Source organism: Fistularia commersonii, chromosome 36 (assembly GCF_037954325.1).
Source record: "Fistularia commersonii isolate RoL2024-O1a breed Wild chromosome 36, RoL_Fcom_v1.0, whole genome shotgun sequence".
Lineage (NCBI taxonomy): Eukaryota > Metazoa > Chordata > Actinopteri > Syngnathiformes > Fistulariidae > Fistularia > Fistularia commersonii.
Window position 1 is genome coordinate 2,148,513 of NC_141319.1, and position 20,825 is coordinate 2,169,337.

The window sequence follows — 20,825 nt, forward strand, 5'->3', positions numbered from 1 at the left end:
TTCCTTAAATTTAAACATTTCTTATTATTCTAAACAATTCACTGTTTTCTTCTTTTTGTGTTCTCGTCGATATAACGAGTTTCTTTTTTTGCTTAAATCATTTTTTCTTTTGCAAGCTTCTTTTCATTCATTTGTAGAAAAAAAGTCAGAAATTCCTGTTCCTCTTATTTTCTATGGCTTATTTCCTGTAAATATTTCAGTAGTTACGTATTTGTGTATGGTGAAATTTCCAAAATACAAATCATGGATAATTTACATATAGCTCCTGTTTTTTTTGTTTTTTTTGTTTAATGTTTTCCCAATTCTGAAATACAGAAATGTCAGCTCTCCTCTCAGGGCCTGATGGACTGTTGATTCTCCTTCAGTGAACAATTAGAAAAATTTCTATCCCCCGTCGTAGGCACTGTTTGACTGGAAGCGGGTGCAGGTGTGTGACAGTGGGAGTTTTGCTTGGAAATGTGGGAAACTCCTCACATTCCTGTGCCTGATAAACCTTCATCATGTCTCGCTCAGCTGCTCATCGACACTCACATGACGACCATGACACTCCTGCGGCGCTGGTGTATCCTCCTGGCCGGTGAGTCCGTGTCTACGCATCTTTAAATCGCTGTCTCTTCGGTCTCATTTCTGTCTGAATTTTAGTGTAATTTACTGAATATTTAGGAAATTTCATTTCAAAGATGTTCAGTTTTAATTTATTTCTTGCTCAATATCTGATCATCTTTGACAATGTGATTCTAAATTCAACTTTTATACAATTTGTTCTTGATTTTAGGAAATTTCTTGCTTCATTCTCCAGGCAAAATTCTCAAATATTTTCAAGAAGCTTCTTGATCATGCTTTTTCAGTTGATCTTTTTGCTTATTACAAATTTTTTTGTTGTTGATTTCTTCCACATTTTATTGCAATATTATTTCTTAGGGTAACTATTGATTCATATTTATTTATTTCATAATTCTCTCTTTTTTTTTCTTCTTCTCAGTCATTTCCTGACAGCTCCTTACCTTGTTTTTTTGTATTTCTAATAGTCAGAAATAGTCAAAAATGATCTTAATAGTTGACTGAACCAAATACGAGCAACCATCGCAACTGCCCTTGATTCTCCTTCAGTCACATCGGCAGCCATTTTTTTTTGTCTCCATCCTTCCAGAGCTGCTGTTATTCTGGGTATCCGCCTGGAGCAGCAGCCCAAAGAGGCGCTGCGTTTTCCAGGTGAAGCCTCAAAACATGAACTACACAGTGGCCGGCAACGTGAGCGGCTCGGTGCAGGAGTGTGAGCACACACGCTGTTGTGTCGGCTACTACTTGGTGAGGAACGGACGGCTAGAGGTCGACTTCCTGGGTGAGTGACCTTTGACCCCTTGACACGCAGATACAGGACTCTAAACAGTGGTTGTCAATCTATCTACAGTCAAATGTAATTAAAATGTAAGACGACTTTGTCAAATTTCTTTCAAGACAAATGAAGAAAATGTGAAACCATCTCTTTGCGCATTTACAGTCATGTCTTTCCCTTTGCAAATTCACATACAATTATTTAAAACAGGACATGCCAAAACTGGACATGGACATGCCATAAATACACCTAAATCAAAATATACACAAAACCTTGTGAGTAACTTGAACTTGAGCGACTTGAAAATGCCAAAATAAAAGATAATAATCATGGCAGAGCTCGGAAACGAAGCAGTGGGATCATAAATGTCAATAATCTTTGAATGTATGCATGTGTGTCTGTATGCATGAATGCATGTATGTGTGTGTATGTTTGTACATATGCGCATATGCATATGTGCGTATGTACATATGTGTGTATTTATGTAGATATGTATGTATGTATGTGTGTATGTATAATCAATATATACAATCTATGTAACAAAACTTAACTTAAAAATTCAGATATAGTAATGAAAGAACTTGGAAACAAAACGTAAAATTATTGGCATTGGAAATGTCAATAAGCCTTGTATGTATGTATGTATGTATGTATGTATGTGTGTGTGTGTGTGTGTGTGTGTATCTATGTACCTATGTGTGTGTCTGTATGTGGATATGTGCGTATGCATGTACATATGTACATACGTAGATATGTGAGTATAGTATTAAGTATCCAAAAAACCTAAGACTTGAAAATTAGAAAAAAAACAAATAATCTTGAAAGAACTTGAAAACTTCATGTAAATGTAGTTGCATTGTAAATGTCAATAAGCCATGTATGCACGTATATGTATGTATGTATTTACATATGTACATGTGTGTATATTTGAACATATGTGTGTACGTATCTATGTGTTTCTGTTTGTGTATATGTATTTCTGTCTATGTATGTTTATACGTAGGTGCACATCCATGTGTATGTACCGTACATACAGTACTGTCTCCGAAAATTAGAATATTGTGATAAAGTTCTTCTGTAATGCAATTAAAAAAACAAAAATTATTTTTACATGATGTTCTAATATTTTGGGATAGGATTTTTGAGTTTTCTTAAGATGTAAGCCAAAATCAGCAATATTAAAATAATAAAAGGCTTGTAATATTTCAGTTGATTTGTAATGAATCCAGAATGTATGACATTTTTGTTTTTGTATTTGCATTACAGAAGATAAAGAACTTTTTCACAATATTCTAATTTTCTGAGACAGTCCTGTATGTCTGTACGTATGTGTGCTTACAGACATATGTACATAAGTATTGTGTGTATGTATAATCAAAATATATAATAAAACCTAAGTCTTAAAAACTAGAAGCAAATTCAGATAATTGTCACGATAGAAGAAAGAAACCGGATGTAAAAGTACCAGCATTGAAAATATCAATAAGCTTTGTGTGTATGTATTTATGTACGTATGTATGTCCCTATTGGGGAATGATGACAGCGCTTTCTATTCTATTATTTGAAGTGTTTGTGTGTACTGGTGTATGCATGTGTATGTATGTATGTTTCTGTATGTGTTTATTAAATTGACAAGGCACATTCTTGTCTATGTATGTATGTATGCATGTATGTACTTATGGATGTACGTATGCATGTATATGTATGTGTGTGTTCTCCTGCAGCCTGTGACGTGTTGGAGAAATTCTGCCCGGACCCCGTCTGTCAGGCTCAGAGCCGATTCAACAGTCGAGTGCTGAAGTGTGTCTGCAGCACCGACCTTTGCAACAGGAACATCAGCTGGGCCGCTGAGTCCCAACAGCCCGGACGCAACAAGTCCAACTCCGCTGGTACCTCGCCGTTATTGATCACGCCATCGTGCCTCGGCAACCTGCGGCTCATTGATCCCTCTGATGCGGAAGGATTTCATTAAAATGTATTTTATTTTAGTTTGTTCATTTTTAAAATGTCATTTTAAATTTGAAGATTATGGCAATATTGTTAATTAAAACGTGGTCAAATATTTTTGTCGCTCTTAAATAGCGACTGCATGCCCCAGTAAAAGGATGGTAGCACACAGAGAGAGGATGGCATTTTCGATTTGCCTCCAGCCAATAATTTAAATTCCGATTTTTTTCATAAATAGAAGAAGGACTCAAACAGACACTGAATATTCAACCCAAGGGATTTTTTTTTTCAAAATGTGTTGCTGCATGCAGAAATGTAATTTCATTTTCTCTGCAACTTTTCATCGATTAAAAAAAAATGCAATACATTTTGCTTATACATAGCATAAAGGGAAAAAAAAAGCCATAATATGCCGTGTTGGTTGATTTTAAATCAATTTTTTTTTGTTTGTGATTTTAGTGTCACCTTCAATCTGAAATATAGAAAGAAGTAATTATGCAAAGTAAATGTGATCAAAGGTGTACTAGATGGTGTGATTGATTATATGTAGTGTGACCATGTGATTGATGGTGCAATGAATCATGTTATTGATTGTGTGTTTTCGGTTTAAATGCATAATTGGTGGTGTCATTGAAATAATTGCGATTGTGTGATTGAGTGTATGTCTCATAGGGTGATGGTGTATAATGTCTTAGGCTGTGCGATCCATGTTGCATTATTGCCTTATTGACAGCGTTATTGATTTTGTGACTGATTATGCGGTCAGTCTGATCGACTGTCTGGTGTTTCTGCAGACCAGCTGATAATGGTGATGACCTTTGTGGCGGCTGCCACGGCACTGATCCTCCTGCTTCTGGTTTTCAAGTGGGAACGACTCCAACACTCCAGTAAAAGCTTTTTTTTTGTATTCCCTTCATCAAACACGTTGACCTTTGACCTCTACAACCCTCCTCCCAAATCCATTTTTGATTATTTTCCCCGATTTGACTGGTGATCCTTTGGTTATAGTAATTGATACTTTGGTTTTGCAATTTCGATGTCATCTACTTATACATTTTTTTAAAGGATATTTCTTATTCTTTTTAAGGTTCAATCTTATTATTCTAGGTAATTCTCTTCTTTTCTTTAATTTCTCACTTATCTAGGTGGTAATGAAAGTGTATCGACGTGTCTGGTATCATCAGAATAATTTAAAAATTAAGATTTAAAAAAAAAGAAATCACAAGGTCCCGGCACGATTTTAAGCTGAAATAGAGAGCGAGAGAATTTAATTTCTCTTTATTATTTCATGGTGGAGGTGGTTTCTCATGATGTGGCAGATTGACCTTGAGGTGGCTGGATTCTCTCAGCCGGACGACCTTGACTTTTATCGTTTCCTTGTCCCTCCCTTTCCCCCCGTGCTCTTTCATCAGGCTTTTCTGTCACTCGGTGGCTGCAGATGGACATGAAGAGCAAAGAGTGAGGTCTGGACTAAAATTAGGTCTAGATCAAGCATTAGTTCAATTAATCAGAAAAGAATGTATAATAAATAAACACATTTTTAATGAGAAGGAATTGATATATACATACATATATCAAATGAGGAAATATTTTTAAAATAAATGTCCTGGACACAAGCAAAAAAAAAAAAAAAAAAAGGGAGGCAAGTAGTGTGGTCAGCCATTTCCTGAGATTAAAAAGTTCAAACAGCTGACAAAGCTTAAACAGCGGACAAAGATAACCTAAAAATGTGAGAAAATTAATCTAGACATGAGAAAATGTATCACAGTAAGAGAGTCTCTGGTTGGATTCTTCTCGTTTGGAGGTTCTCTGGTTTTCAGAGGTCTGGATCGGGTTTTCGCACTTTCTCCTTCAGGGGTTCCACTTCAAAAACATGCAGTCGGTGCATTGGAGACTAAATTGCCTGAACATGTAAATAAGGGGGTGAACAGTTGTACGTCTGTATGTCATGTAAGTGAGGGATATTTACACATCTCGCGATGATGTGGGAATAATTGTAAGTTTCTTGTGAATGAGCGGGTCAATTGTTGTTTGTCTCTCTGTGACAATTGAATGGTTGCATGTCTCCATATTGCTAAATTAAGGATTGGTTCAATTAATCTCAAAAATAATGTATACATTTTAATTCAAAGGAATTGATGTATATATTAAATGAAGAAATATTTTTTAAGTAACAAGAAGTGTCCTGGATACACAAAAAAGGGAGGCATGTGTGGTCAGCCATTTCCCGAAATTTAATCTAGACGTGAAAAAATATCTGGAAAAAAAATGAATCGTAGCTAAAGAGTCTCCGGTTCACTTTTGACTTCCTGTGTGGAGGCTCTCCGGGGGAATAAAATTGCCAAAACACCTAAATAAGAAGATGAATATGCAGATGTTTCTACATGATGTGTGAATGAGGGATGGTCATATGTCAATAGTTCTGTCAGACAGGTTGTGAGTGAACATTGTGGACGGTTTCAGAAGCGACTCGATCGCCGTCCCTCGTCGAGTCGCACGTCTCCGACCTTTGTTCCTGCCAAACGACGGCCTCCGAACACGTCGATGTCGCCGACGTCCAGCTGCAGCAGGTAACCCATCCTTTTCAATCCCGACATTTAGAAGCCGGTTCTTCTCAGCTTCCTGCTCCGCCTCTTTGCAACGCAGGTTATTTCTCAGGGACGTTTTGCTGCCCTGTGGCGAGCAACATATCGGGGGACGACGGTAGCTGTGAAAGTCTTCCCCGCCACTTGGAAACAGAAATTCACGGCGGAAAAGGAGGTTTATGAGCTGCCGCTGATGAAACACGCCGCCATCACTCAGTTATTGGGCGCCGGGAGGCGACCGCACAGCAGCGACTGGATTCTGATCCTGGACTTCCATCAGCACGTGAGCGCCCGGCAGCTTTTCCTCTCCCGCCCACCAGGGGGCTGATGCAGGTTTCTCAGTCTGACATAACTGGAAGTGAAAAATGTCCTGGAAAAAAAAATGACACTTCCAAAGAAATCCCAAAGTACATTGAAAATAACCTGTTTATTAACAAGAGATACTTGTGTTTTCAAGAATAATAAAAATTCCCCACAACTTGTTCCCCACAACAAGAAAGCAAAATAAAAATGAATGTCATGTATTAGAAATGATGTTCTAATGTCTATTTACTAAAAATGTTCTGAAAATGAAAATGTCTTTCACATACAATTGGACGGTAAAAATAGTTTACATGAAAACATAAAATAAATGGCTGCATTACAACCTACAAATAAATCAATATTTTATTGTCTATACAACTAGTCTTCACTTAAGGTTGGTTGGGGCTCTAAGCCAATCACAGCTGTTCTTGAGCAAGGGCGGGGTTTAATGTAGCCAATCAACTGTCAATCACAGGGACATCCAATCATTCACTCAGAACAAGTAAACGTTGAACTCCAGGTACAACAACCTCAGTTACCTGGGGATGGAAAAATCCCCTTCAGAGTTAAAAGAAAAATGTCTAAAAGCAAGCAAATGTAAGACTGAGGAGAAATTCTGTCAAATTAAAAAGAAAAATAACTAAGTTTAAAGTTGGAAACTAATATGTGAATATTCCCACAGGGGTCCCTGCACTCCTTTCTGGACCGACAGATCATAAGCTGGGCGACGTCACTGAAACTGAGCCAGTCGCTCTCACAGGGTCTCTGCTTCCTGCACACTGACCTCTTCACCCACGGTGTGTGTGTGTGTGTTTGAGAAATTACATTAAATGAGGTCTTCCCCTAAAATGCTCCTGCATTCTAAAAAATTATTAATAACCCACATTTACATTTTATATTACAAATAACTGAGATCAACAGTGTCAGTTGTAAACACACATTTTTACATGAGAACCTGATCAAATACACAGAAGAAATAGCAAGAATTAATCATTTTATTTTGTATTTCTTCTTCGAAAACATTGTTTCTGTTGTTGCTTTTGTTGTTATGTTATACTTATTATAATTGTTTTACTGTTACTGTTAACAAAATGATGTATCTTGAAATGTATCATTCATATCTATATTTATATAAATATTATGTAAAATATGTTATATTTCCTATAAAATCATAAACAAATGTTTTGCAATCCCAGCATATTGATTAGTCTTGTGTTTCTAGCCTTGACCACTGGAAGGTGTAGTTGCATCTTTGGAATCCCTGGCAGTCTTTTGGAGCAAAAGCAAGTGACTAAATGACCCTGTGTGTGTGTGTGTGTGTGTGTGTGTCTGTGTGACGGTCCGGATGTTGTTCCAGAGCTGCACAAACCGCCTGTTGCCCACAGAGACCTGAGCAGCTTCAATGTGCTGGTTGGTGCAGACACGTCCTGCGTGCTTGCAGACTTTGGCTGCTCCAAGGTGCTGCGGTCCTGGTCTGGCCGGCACCAGAAGTGGGACCTGACTGGAAGCTCAGAGGTGAATTCTGGCAGCATCTGATGTTCTGATGTCATACTTTTAACAATCTCTTTGGACCAAAAAGACAAAAAAAAAAAAAAAAAAAAATTATCAAAATAATATATAAATATATCATAATATTATGTAAATTATAGCTTATGATGTCTAAAGAATCATGGTTAAAAAAAGAAGAAATTATTTTAATTGTTTCACTTGAGATGAAGAAATGCTGAGCCAGCATTAATCATCCAAAAATGTGCAGTAAAAATTTGGTGGGTGTGTGTGTGTGTGTGTGTGTGTGTGTGTTCAGGAGGAAGGCATGCTGGGAACTTTGTGCTACATGTCCCCCGAGATCCTGGACGGCTCCGTCAACCTGCACAGCGCCAGCTGGACTCTGCAGGCTGACATTTACTCCCTTGGCCTCCTGCTGTGGGAGATCTGGAGCTGCTGTAGTGAGCTGGAGCAAGGTCTCACACACACATATACACACTCCAAACCCCATCAACAAAAATTCCCAAACGACCGTTCATGGTCTAAACCCCGGATGATCTTTTGTCTGACCCTTCATCATTTGAAAAGGACTCAGTAACCTCCTGCATCTCCAGGTGGGTTCGTGCTGCGTCACGCGCTGCCGTACGAGCGAGAGCTGGGCGCCGCCGCCACCCGGGAGACCCTGGCCTGGTACGTGTCGCACATGAAGAAAAGGCCGCCGCTGCTGCCTCACTGGGAGCATCTTCCTCAGGTGAGACACCTCGCTTGTCGACGCTGTCCACACAGAACTGACCTGCTAACCGGGACCTGCTTGCAGGGGTCACTGCTGAGGGACACGGTGGAGGAATGCTGGGACTGCGACGCCGACGCCCGGCTGACAGCGGCGTGCGTTGCTGACAGATTAGCCTCCATCCCCCCGAGACCCTTGAAGTGATTGAGCGTTCTGTGTTGCAACGTCACAGCTGCGGCAGGACGTTACCTTGAAAGATTTATGGTATTGAAAAGAAGGGGGCCGAATTAGAAAAGGATTTGTTAACAAATAAGCATAGCAAAATTATGTGAATGAAAAAATAAAACGATGTGGAAAAAAAATCATTAGGAAATAAAAGCTCAACACAAAGGAAAAAAAAAACAGGAAAACATCAATTTGTAGTTTGTTTTGGGGTGTAATTCCACATATGTCCAATAGAGGGCGCTAATGTGCCGTTAGCTGGAATCCAGCCTGTTTGTCACGAGTCACTAACTAAATGAAGGCTGAAATTTATTTTTTCAGACAATTATGCTCCCTTGTTTTTTTTTAAATAAATTATCATCTCTTGATACCATGACTGCACTGGAAATATTAATCAACCCAGAAAACCGAGACAAAATCAGAAACAAAACGAAGCAGCGTAGAAACAAACTTTTACAAACTCACCAGCAAATATTTGTTTTTGTGTCAGGCCTACTCAGTTTTTCCTATCACTATTGGTGTGTGTGTGTGTGTGTGTGTGTGTGTGTGTGTGTGTGTGTGTGTGTGTGTGTGTGTTTGTGTGAAAATTTATATCTGTGTATGTGTGGACATGTTTGTTAACAGAAGTGGAAAATTTGAATTTCTGTCTTTTGCCAATTTTGGCAAGTTTCTGCTACTTTCATGTTATGAAATAACAAAAAAATTTATAAAGGTATATTCACAAAATTTCAAGAAAAAAAAATCAATCTGTAACCGTTGACACACTTATGTAATCCTTTCGATTGCAGAAGAAACTGGTGACACAAATGTGGAGAAGAGGAAATCTGGTGTAACAACCTGATATGGGCGTCACTGGTTTTGGTTGTCTTTCAGAAGAAAGTAATTTACTAGAGAACCCTTTGCTAATTGCAGTACATTTCTGCGTGTGTTTGCTGGTACACAATTTTTGTATTTCATCTTTTTATTTATCAGATTTATTTTTCTTTTACATAATTTGCTTTAATTTTTGAAGTAATTTATTGGTGATTTTTTTAGGTGATTTATTTCCATTTTTTTTATTTGTTTTTTTATTTATTTTTAGAAATGTCTGACTTTTTACATTTGAGCTTGTGGCATTTTTTTCATATATTTTAGTTGGTGATTTTTGTTGGTTGCTGACTTTTGGCTCATTGCTGACTCAACAGTTGAATAAATTTGTTGAGTGAAAAGTAAATCAGAAAACATTCTTAAGATTCACTTTTAGTGAAATAATTATTTTCTATAAAAAAAAAATCTGAATTACAATGCCTCATATATGGTGCAATTTGTGCAGTAATATAATGCATTACTCACAATCATTTTTTCCCATGAAGAATATTCCATTTTCATTTCGACACCCTTTTGAAATAATCACCAAAGTCATTTTTTCAAGTTAAATGAAATGAAATGAAATTAAAGAAAAAATTATAAATTAAAATAAATTCTGCCTGAGAAATTCACTTTAAATTACACCTGAGCATTTAATCATTCATCATAAATGGAAAAAGTGACAAGGTCTGTGGCATCATCTTGAACGAGGATCGAAGGGAACATTCTGACAAAATCAATTTCATGAAGAAAAATGCCAAAAAAAATATTATTTTAATGTAGAAAGTAATGATTTTTTTTTTAAAACAAACTGTGGGTTAAATTGAGAAGACCTTTTTTGACAGTTTTACATTTCTTTTTATTTCTTTTTTTGTATTTCAGATTCTTTTGTAAATATAACTTGAGTTCTTTTGCTTGAGGTGAAAAACTAAAATCAGCAAAAAGTTATTATTAATAAGAGATCTTTCGTCCCGTCCCTCCTCCGTCTCTATCGCGCTCCATCATTCCGTCCTTCTTTCTCGCAGTCTGTCTTTCTACCCCAACCGGTTGAGGCCAAACGTTACCTTACCACTATTGCCGAGTGCAATATAAATAAACTCTGAATACACTAAATGCAAATCTGAAATATTCTCCAAATATGCAAAGCTTTTTTTCCTCCACTTTTCAAATAAAGTGACGACCTTGCGAAATAACCCGATGTGGAAAGCCAAAGTGTGGGAAGAGGGTTGAACTGCACAGCACGGGTTGATCATTGTTCATAAACGACACGCCTGAAAAAATATCAAACAAATGCAAACAGGTTGCAACGTGGCTCAGGAGCCTCCGGGGCATGTCAGTTTTTTGACAGTGGCTGAGGTGAAAACACCGATATCTTGATGGAAAAAAATATTTAAAATGTGCAAAATATTGGTGGAAAAATTATAATTTCCCTTTTATTAATCTCTCTTGGGGAAATTTGTTCTCTGCAATGAACCCATCATGGATTAATAATGAGCCGTACGCTGCCTCCACCAGAGGTTTAGTATGTTTAGTATGTTTAGTAGGTTTAGTATGTTGCTCAACAACACTTCAACACACTAGGAGCCGGGAATCGAACCAGGAATGTTCGGTTCCAAAGACGATTGACCATAAATTGGGTAAAAAACTGCAGGGGGAAAAGAAGTTTCAAACTTCTCTAATTAACTGATAATTTTTATGTTATAAAAACAGCTAAAAAAGTATCAATTAAATATCTGTGAAAATGTAGTCAAAAATGACCTAAAATGAAATGATATTGACTTAATAATTACCAATGTGTGTGTGTGTGTGTGTGTGTGTGTGGGTGGGTGGGTGGGAGAGAGAGAGAGAGAGAGAGAAAGTGTGTGTGTGTGTATTTACAAAGCATCTCGATGATTCTCTCTGCTGACAACTTGCGATGAGTCATATCTCACCAGCTGATGACACACACTTATAACTTACACACTTATACACACACACACACACACACACACACACACACACACACACACACACACAGACCTTCTCTCTGGCATGTCCAGTCTTGTCCTTCAGTCTTCTCTCCTTTGATTAACAAATAAAATAACTAGAATTTTTCCACAATTCTATTTCACAATTCATTTTGTCTAAAAAAAAATAATCATGTATTATGAAGAACAAAAGTTTTTAAATTTAGTTAAATATAGATGGGTACAATTTGAAATAACAGGGAAGCAGTTTAAAAAATGACATTTTTTTTTTCAAATTTCCCCATTAAATTCGATAAAATGAAGTAATAATAATTACCTGTACATTTACAATATTTATCTGAAAAAAATAAGAGGAATATTTGACAGCATACATGTTTTGTATGTTCAGACCCATAAACGGATGTATTTACTATGGTGTCATTCATAATCGAAAGGAAGTTATGAGTATAAAACATTCAAGGTCGTTATGTTTGATTTATTTGTAATGTATTGAATTTAAGAGTGAAACCTGCCTCTGTGAGTGACTTTGTGTCACATTTCATGGATAAAAAAAAAGGAAAATAAAAGAAAGGTTTCATCTGAAGTATTTTAATTAATTAAGTAAAAAAAACACACCAAAAAACATGGAGGTTGACACTGACAGTGGCACAGGAGTTTTTATCACAACTTTTATTCAGTTTTGGTTTATTGCTCCAACAGACGTGCAACAGTCTCTCTCTCACACACACACACACACACACAAACTCACACATACACTACAGCTTCTTGTAGGATAGACATGGCAGTGAGTCAAAATCAAGGGTTCCAGCAGCAACAACACACACCACTTTCAAACCTTTTTTTATACTTTTTAAAGACGGGATAAATAACTATCCTCCTCTCTGTCCCGACGTTTCGCCTGGTTGAATCGATCTAATGTCACAAGAAACTTTTTTCAGGTTCCAACTCATCTGTGGGCCTTATGTCATCACACCCACACATCTTCAAACACTCCATTATGCAAATGAAACCCTCCCATTTTGAAAGTGTTTTTCTTATGGACAGGAGTTCCATTGTGTTCCTCAGTTCCCAGATTAATCCTGGGATTAGCTTTTGACATGAAATATAATAATAATAGAATAGACTCCCAAGACACTCAATCACTACTTTCAGAAAGTTTCATTTACGCAATTAAGTTTCACGGTTGGTCATATATGGTGGTCGAAAAATGATTTTCTAAGTAATTTCCGTGGTTTTTTAGGCTTCTGGCTGATTCTCTGGCCCTTTTAACTTTTCTACTTTTGTGCTAATTTCTTTCTAGTATTGTTTTTAAGTTATTCTGACCCCAGGAGTCACAAAACTCATTATATTTTATAAGATTGTTTGTGCAGGAAACAGCACGCTCCCTCTTCTAGGAATGAGTTCAGCCACAAGCGAAAAGGACACAAAGTACAGCATCGTGAAACATTTCGCAGTTGGTTAAAACACGCACACTGATAAAGTTCACACACACACACGTACACACTCACACAAACACACACTCTCACCAAGTTGTCATGATGTCTTGCATCATTTAAGAGTCAGGAGCCAAAAACCTGATGCAACACATGAAATACGGAGCTAAATGACAGTCAGTGAACACAACTCTCAAACCAAATATTACCCATCGATTGTTTTCCAAAAAATATGAAAACGTAATCTTTTGTTTTTGTTTGTTTTCAACACCAACAGGAGGCATTTGGTGTTTCCATACAGTGAATGCAGTTCATACAAAATTTCAGGTAGAAAAACTAAACGAAACATGAGGAAAATCTAAAAATGAAAAAATAAAAACACTCAGATACCTGTAGCATTGTTTGGAAAAAAAAAAGCAACATTGCAACTACTTTTGTCAACATTAAGAAGAAGCGCAGAAATTAGTTGTTCTTTAGAAATCATATATATATATATATATATATATATATATGTTTTTTTTTGTATTTTACCAGGGAATTTCACATTGTTAGTCAGTACAGTATCATCTGCATACATGGATGTTACTTTCTTGAGTTAAGTGCATGATAATAATAATAGTAATCTCTGCCTGCAAAATACTCTCCTGTTATATGACTCTGAACCTGATTGACAGTAAACAAGTTTTTTTGTTTACTTCTTTTTTTTCCCCCAATGAGGCGACAAATGACGAATTGGCATGTCCTGTATAGGTCCTGAGTGGTTAGTATTAGCAGCAGATGTGGTTGTTGATGTTGTATAAAGGACAGGCAAAACGGGGTTGCCTCGGCAACAACAGGCCTCACAGCGGGTCCTGGATAAAATTCAGTATATCAAGAACAAGAAGTGATAGTCAAGTTTCCATCCAAAAGCAATTGTATTTTTTCACCGAACGGCCGGTAATTGAAAGTACAAACTTCTGCGCTTCCGCTGCTTTGTGATTAATGCAAATCAGCGTTTCATTTGTGTTCAGCATTAAACTGTCCAGATAAATGCTAAGGCTTCCAAACCAATTTTCTCTCTCACTCTCTCACATTTGTGCACGTATTCCAGAAGCGAATGGATTCAGACCCGAATGACAATAGTTGTATCTGTGACGTGATTAGCGTTTGAATATTTTACTTCGATATTTCATGTTTTTATTTGATGATGTGGGTCAAATGGTCACGATGTATGTCTTTATTTGCGAGAAGTCTCAACAAATATCTCTGTGAGGATTTAATTGTCCAAAATTTTCCCACATCTTTTTAAAATGCAAACTGAACCTTGTGGATGGAAACTCTGCAATCACGTTAGATTCGTAACATTGCAATCCAATTTTGTTGCGAGTGAAATTATGTGCCTTGATCGCCTTGAAATCAAACTTTGGTACAAATATCATTTATCCAAAAATATCGGTAAATAAAAAAAAAAAAAAAAAATTGCAGCGGGTGTTTAGTGCTTTTGCGTCTCCCCTTGGCCGTAAATGTCACATTTAAAGCCATTTCACACCGAATGCACATTTTTGCCCTAAATTTTCTTAATATTCACATTACAATGTGTTCATTTTAGCAGAGGAGCTCGATCGCAGGTTTTTATCCTCTTGGGGAAAGACATTTCGACCAATGAAATTTTTTGTTTACCGCTAGTGCACACTTGGTTTTTTGTGCTATGTTGAAATGTAGCAGCTAAAGAACAAAGCTAGTTCATCGCATTAGCATCAATATTGTGTAACTAATATAAATATCCCCTGTGTTTGTTACATCAGGGGAAACTTTGACTTTCCTGGGAACTTTAACAGGAGTCTAATGAAAACAAACATGCTATTTTCGCTAATATCCACTTCATAAAATTCACAGAATGGGGTTAGCTGCTAGTGTTAGCGTCAACATGGTTTCCATTTGTAGTTAATGCTGAATTTTCTTTGTCGTGCTTCTGGTATGAAACGGCTTCAGAAGAAACACAGTAAAAGACGGGCTAATGTGCCCGTGTGTGCTTCGTGACCTCTGTCCAGCCGGCGGCTGCGGATTTGGAGAGTGACCTCGCACCTTATGGACGCCCAGGCGAGGTTGAGCTCCCTCCCCCGGTGGATCTTGAAAAGTCTGTCCAAACATTCAGTAGCAGCAGGTGGAAGCAAGTCTTAGAAAAGTCATAGGTGGCTGGAGGAGCAGTGGACGTTGTCCAGCGTCAGGAGTTCTACGTCAACGGGATCCACCGTGGACGACGTGGCGGTGGCGGCGAAGTTCTGCAGCTGTAGGTTGCTCTCCTTGATGTGCTGGATGAAGAGGTTGCGCTCGTCCTCCGGCGTCTGTCCATTCTGGGCTCGGACGATGCAGGTCGGCCGGTGCAGGTTGAGCATGTAAACCAGCTGCTGCTTCTGCTGCTTCAGCGTCTCGATGTGGGCCTTCAGATCAGCGTTGACGATCTCTAGCTTCTCCGATTCCTGAAAGAGAATTAGAGAGAATCAGATCATGATTTCTTCTGATTTCTCACAAATACAAAATTCTTCGGGGTTTTATGTCAAAGTGATGAAGTACCTTCTGCAAAGATTCTGTCCTCTCCTTCTTCTTGTTGCGACACTTGGCAGCGGCAATCTTATTCCTCTCCCTCCTCCTCTTCCTCCTGTCCAGCTCATCTGAAGTCAACTGAAAGGGGGATGAACGTCACGGTTAGCCTTAAAAAAAGCTTCACGTTGGGGGGAAAAAAAAATCCCCTCTTTCCGCTTTCTCTTTCCCCTCACCTGCCTACTGACCCCCGTCTCGGAGGCGGGGCCCTCGGAGGCCCTGTCCGAGCTGGAACTGGCGCCGTCAGAACTGACGTCCACGCTGAGCCCGTTGGACAGGCGCTTGGTCTGGATGGCGAGGCGGAGTTCCTCCTTGACGATCGGCGTGAAGTTTGTGAAGTCGTCCAGGGTGAGGGATCCGGGCGGCGACAGGCAGGGTACCAGCGCCGAGCAGCTGATGTCAGCCAGCGACGGGCCCGTGTGTTGCAGCATCATTCTGGGGACGCAAAAGGGTAAGACTGCATTAAATGACCCAAAAGACACTCGGTAATGAATCGGAATTTTTCCAAACAATCTCAAATAGTCCGCATGAAATGTTCTGAGATGGAACAAAAAAACGAAATGAACAAGATAACGAGTTGAAAAAGTGAGCAAAGATGACAAAAATGTTAAGACAGAAAACAATATTGCCATTATAATTATATTATAATGACAGAGTCAGAGGGAAAGATCTCAAAAAATCTGCACTTGAGATTCAACAGGTAGAAAAAAAGTCATATCCCATTTCACTGTAAATCATTATTACTGCTGTAATATTTGCTTTTATGTACTTTCTATGTATTTTCTCAATGTTTCGCATAAACACACGTAATATCATAAAACTGAATTTAAAGACCATACATAGAACCCAAACCAGGGTCAACTACCTTATTATCATCCACTTCAGATTTATTAAGACAGTTTGTCAGGAAAATTATCAACAGATCATAAACAATTACCAGTGTGACGTTTAACATTTCATTACTGTGATCATAAACCACGGATTACATATTTATTAATGTTTATCATTTCTTCCTGCCATCAGATATTTTCCGCAAATACGTCAATATCATCGTTGTGACCCAGTCATTTATTGAATCAATGATACAGGCACCGTTAATTCATTATTTCTGTCGATTTCTCTAACAATTAGCTTGTTTTACAATTAGTTTATGTTTTCCCCTGATAATGCGGGGTTTTTAATAAAATATATCAAGTTGTGTTGAAAGTGGTCCCAGAAAACCGACAAATATAAAGTTTCCTAGGACTTACAAAATCCCAAAGCAATGTCCTGCCATGAAAAGGTAGGTAGGTAGGTAGGTAGGTAGATAGATAGATAGATAGATAGATAGATAGATAGATAGATAGATAGATAGATAGATAGATAGATAGATAGATAGATAGATAGATAGATAGATAGATAGATAGATAGATAGATAGATAGATAGATAGATAGATAGATAGCAACAGGAAGGAGGCGAGAACTTTGAAATTCGGTATAGCTACAGTTCATAGATACAAGTCTAGACATTAAGTATAGACATAAACTTTCGTGTTTCGGTTGAAATCGGAACACAAAGGAACGTCCGGGCGGAAGTTTTGAAAGCGTGTACTTTTTAATGCTGTCCCGGGACGCCGTTCGTTTGGACAACTCGGACTGGGAAATCCATAATAAGAATTCAAAAAACCAAAACACAAAAGCCGTGACAGGACGGAACGCCGCCCTCCGCCGGAATTCCGGTACAAACAAACTAACGCACCCGGAAGATGACCGACCAATCAACGGACCAACCTGTGTCGCGAGCGGCTCCGTGGTCCGAAAGGTCTGTTCTTCTGGATGCGCGGCTCGCTGTCTGCGAGTGACCTACCCTCGCCGCGTTGCATCACGTTCTTTTATAGTGACAGGGCGCCGGTGGGCGTGGCCTTGTGACGTCGATCAGGAATCTTACTCGAGCGAGAGGAGGGAGGGGGGGAAGGGGAGGGGTGACGTCACCCTATTTATAGAAGGCTTATCCTGCCATGATGCAATCCAGCAACCCCGAGCCGCTCAGCCATAACAGGGCAGGCTTCCCTCCCCTCCTCTTCTCCTCTCCTCCCCTCTTCCTCTTCCTCCGATCTGCTCTCCATCCCTCCTCCTCTCCTTCCCTTCCTTTCTTCTCCTTGTTCTCCGCCTCTCTCTCTCTCTCTCCGTTTATCGCGTCTTTCCCTCAGTAACTTTTACTGTCTTTTTCTTTCTGCTTCATTTTAAGTATTTCTGTCTTTTTTCCATCCCCTCATCCCCTTTACTTTCTCTTCTCCTTCTTTGGTCCCCTTTCCCACTTGTCATCCCCTTCATCCTCTTCTCTATCGCTCCCTCCTCCTTTTCACCCCTTCTATTATTTTCATCCCTCTGTTATTATCTTTTTCCTTTTTACTTTGTCCGCTTTTTTCCTCTGCATCAGTCTTCGTCCATCCCTTTTTCATCACTTCCCTTTCACCTTCCTCTTTCACCCTCCCTCCCCTCGTCTTCTCACCCTTCATCTCTTGTCATCTTTCCACCCTTCTCATATCTTTATTTTTTCATCTCTTCTTCCATCCCCTCTCATCATTCGTCTTCCATCGATCCCTCGTTCTTCTTGCCGTTTTCTCTTTAAATGTGTCAATATTTGATGTTGTTGTTTTATAGAAAAGCAGCTCTTTCAGATGAACAGGAGTTTAAAATTACAGATAACATTCAAGTGAAAGTAAATCAATGAAATGAGGTTTGATCAATTACAAAAAAGTCAACTATTTCTTTTAAAGTGCAAGAAAATAAACAGCTATTTTAACAAAAATGACCCCAAAAAATCAGTAAATTTTGCTACAGCACTACAATAAATGAGCAAAATAAATATATGAATAAACTGGAAACTGACCTAAATGGACAGGAATTCAGCGAAATTCAGAAACCTTCTGTTTTGAACAGGGTAAGGAAACAATAATGAAATGAAATGAAGCAAAAATTAAAAGAGCAGAATTGCAACTAATGAAACGTATTATCCTAGTAAATATACCAATTATTCCTGTGGTATCATGTAATATAATAAAAATAATCAAATATTACAATATTTAAAATAATAAAAATAATGAAAATAATGAAAATAATGAAAATAATGAAAATAATGAAAATAATATAATATAATATAATATAATATAATATAATATAATATAATATAATATAATATAATATAATATATATGTTGGTTCCTCATGACGTCCAGTGTCTTGATGAATCATGCTAAAAAACAAGGGACGCTTTTCATCAGCATCAGTTTTTGATTTTTTTCTTCCACATTTCCTGATAAGTGTTGCAACTCACAAACTCCCGGTCTCCTCCAGACACAGCTCTCTGCTTGTCCCACTTCCTTTCCACCAAAGCTCTTTGAATAAATGCTTGTAGTCACATCTGATGGAAACAAACAAAATATGGATTTATATATTTACTTTCATGTTCACTTAAATAATACTCTTTTTTTGATTTCCCTTTTCTGCAGCTATTGATTGTTATGTCACAGGGCCGCGTATAAACATACAACCATTCACATGTCATTCACACGTCATATAGTCAAAGTCAGCTTTATATTCAATTTCTGTGCTTGTACTGGACATACAGAGGAATCGAGAAGACGTTACTCACAATCTCGCAGCGACGTGAAATGAACAAAAAAACTAACAATAATAATAATAGGGTGTAAATGAAACAGTACAGTGCATTATAACATTAAACAGTAAACAAACTATAAGGTATGAGGTAAGGTAAGGATTAAAGTGCATGCAGGTACAAATTGCTTGTAAGGTGAAAAGATGTCAGACATGGGAAAGCAGCAGCAGAGTTTTTTTTTTTGTTTTTTTTGTTTTTGTCCAGTTTAGTGCAAAGGTCAGCGATTAAAACTAATTTGGTACAATAGCAGCATGGTGGTTTTCTCTGTGACAGTGCAAAGCAGTAGGGCAAGAAGTGGAAATATTGCGATAGATTGTCAAAAAGACACACTTTCTAGGTTTTCTATCTTTCTTTCCAATCACGCTCTCATTCATGTGCAAATTTGAAGCCTCCAATGAACCAATTGCATGTTTTAAGTCTGCGAGAGGAAACCGGAGAACCCAGAAGAAACCCCCCGCAGGCATGGGGAGACCATGGAGATTCCATGGAGACTTTTTTGCTGCGAGGTAGAAGTGCTAACCATATCCCCAAATGACTTTTCATCCCCAGAAGATGAACTAATATTAACTAGATATTAGTAAAAATTGACCCCTTAAAACACAGGAAAAAAACAACACCTATCAAATCTAGGACGCATAACTTAAAATGCAAAAAAAAATCACAAAATAAATAAATGAATCTTAAAGAAAACAAATCTGTAAATACACAATGATGTTACTATCTGCAGAAAGGTTTTCTGCGATTAAATAATAGAATAACTAAATAATTAAAAGAATTAAATAGGCAATAATTACTGCTGCTTCGTTCTTCCTCTTCCTCCTCATCTATCCCGGATATAAGTGTCTACAAACTCCTGGTTGCCACTTTTTTTTTTTTTAACTTTTTTTTTTTGAACGTTCCTTGAAAAATTACGCTACACTGGGTCGAAAAGTTGCACAACTTAGATTTCGATCAGTATGTTGGTGCAACAGGAAATGCGGTTTAGCAGCGAGATGTCCACGAGTGACCTGATGGCTGCGGGTCGGGGCTTGTCGGCATTGATATTCCACAAACTTGAGAATAATGCAGCAGTTTGGGTTTTATGGAGGTAAGGGGTTTATTTAAAAACCTTATAAAACACATGTCCCCCCTTCTTAAATTTCAACATAAATCACATAAATCTTCATAAGCCGTTAAGTCTAGATTTTTAGATATTATTTTAGGAATATCTGGATATTTTCATCTCATTTTTAAAGGATGATTATTGCCCTTTTAACTGGCATTTTTCCTGCTGGTTTTTACATAAACTCTTACATATATTTAAGTAACCTTTTGGTTTGTTTTAAGGTGATTTCCCCTTAACTCAAAAATGATGTGGCCATTTCTTGCTTTTTAACGTGTTAATGTTTAGATAATTTCATTGTCATTTTTTTCTTCTTGCTTGATGATTTTCCCAATATTTATATTGGGGAAATATCTGATATCTGATAGTGTATGAAGTCAACACAATCATTCTTCCCCGGGTAACATTTGCGCTCAACGAGACAGAGTCTCCTCGGAATTAAACTCTGGAAAGTTCCACCTTCAGACTCACAGATAACATACGGATGGCTGCAGTGCTCAAACATGACAAACTTTTCTCAGGAAAGGAAAGTGAAAAAGATGAACTTCCTGGATGCTGCATCTACTTGGACTGGTGACACATCAAATATGAACCTTGCCTGCAAAACAAACAAATAAATAAATTGAAAAAAT

The 20,825-nt window shown here is 37.9% G+C and overlaps 2 protein-coding genes across 2 annotated transcripts; one reads left to right on the forward strand and one right to left on the reverse strand.

Annotated features, from left to right (window-relative positions):
* The first annotated feature begins 456 nt into the window (after nt 1-456).
* On the forward strand, nt 457-9,028 carry LOC147213323 (activin receptor type-2A-like). The gene is made up of 11 exons (XM_086143023.1): nt 457-577; nt 1,151-1,342; nt 3,061-3,225; nt 4,078-4,170; nt 5,747-5,853; nt 5,930-6,151; nt 6,854-6,968; nt 7,529-7,686; nt 7,979-8,132; nt 8,271-8,407; nt 8,474-9,028. Exons 1-11 carry the CDS (start codon nt 457-459, stop codon nt 8,588-8,590), a joined length of 1,581 nt encoding a protein of 526 aa, XP_085999149.1. The 3' UTR covers nt 8,591-9,028.
* A 3,047-nt stretch (nt 9,029-12,075) lies between these two features.
* atf3 (activating transcription factor 3) lies at nt 12,076-17,294 on the reverse strand. Its single transcript, XM_086143150.1, has 4 exons — nt 17,205-17,294; nt 15,611-15,869; nt 15,408-15,515; nt 12,076-15,313 (listed from the first exon to the last, which is right to left on the reverse strand). Exons 2-4 carry the CDS (start codon nt 15,866-15,868, stop codon nt 15,020-15,022), a joined length of 660 nt encoding a protein of 219 aa, XP_085999276.1. The 5' UTR covers nt 15,869; nt 17,205-17,294; the 3' UTR covers nt 12,076-15,019.
* Between the last annotated feature and the right edge of the window lie 3,531 nt (nt 17,295-20,825).

What these genes read in the sequence shown, in the direction of transcription:
- LOC147213323 (XM_086143023.1), top strand. Translation starts at nt 457, where the DNA reads ATGTGGGAAACTCCTCACATTCCTGTGCCTGATAAACCTTCATCATGT. An exon ending in CACTGACCTCTTCACCCACG is followed by an intron (nt 6,969 to 7,528) that starts GTGTGTGTGTGT and finishes ATGTTGTTCCAG; the next exon opens with AGCTGCACAAACCGCCTGTT. An exon ending in ACCTGACTGGAAGCTCAGAG is followed by an intron (nt 7,687 to 7,978) that starts GTGAATTCTGGC and finishes TGTGTTCAGGAG; the next exon opens with GAAGGCATGCTGGGAACTTT.
- atf3 (XM_086143150.1), bottom strand. Translation starts at nt 15,868, where the DNA reads ATGATGCTGCAACACACGGGCCCGTCGCTGGCTGACATCAGCTGCTCG. An exon ending in AGACGGGGGTCAGTAGGCAG is followed by an intron (nt 15,516 to 15,610) that starts GTGAGGGGAAAG and finishes TCCCCCTTTCAG; the next exon opens with TTGACTTCAGATGAGCTGGA. An exon ending in GGACAGAATCTTTGCAGAAG is followed by an intron (nt 15,314 to 15,407) that starts GTACTTCATCAC and finishes ATTCTCTTTCAG; the next exon opens with GAATCGGAGAAGCTAGAGAT.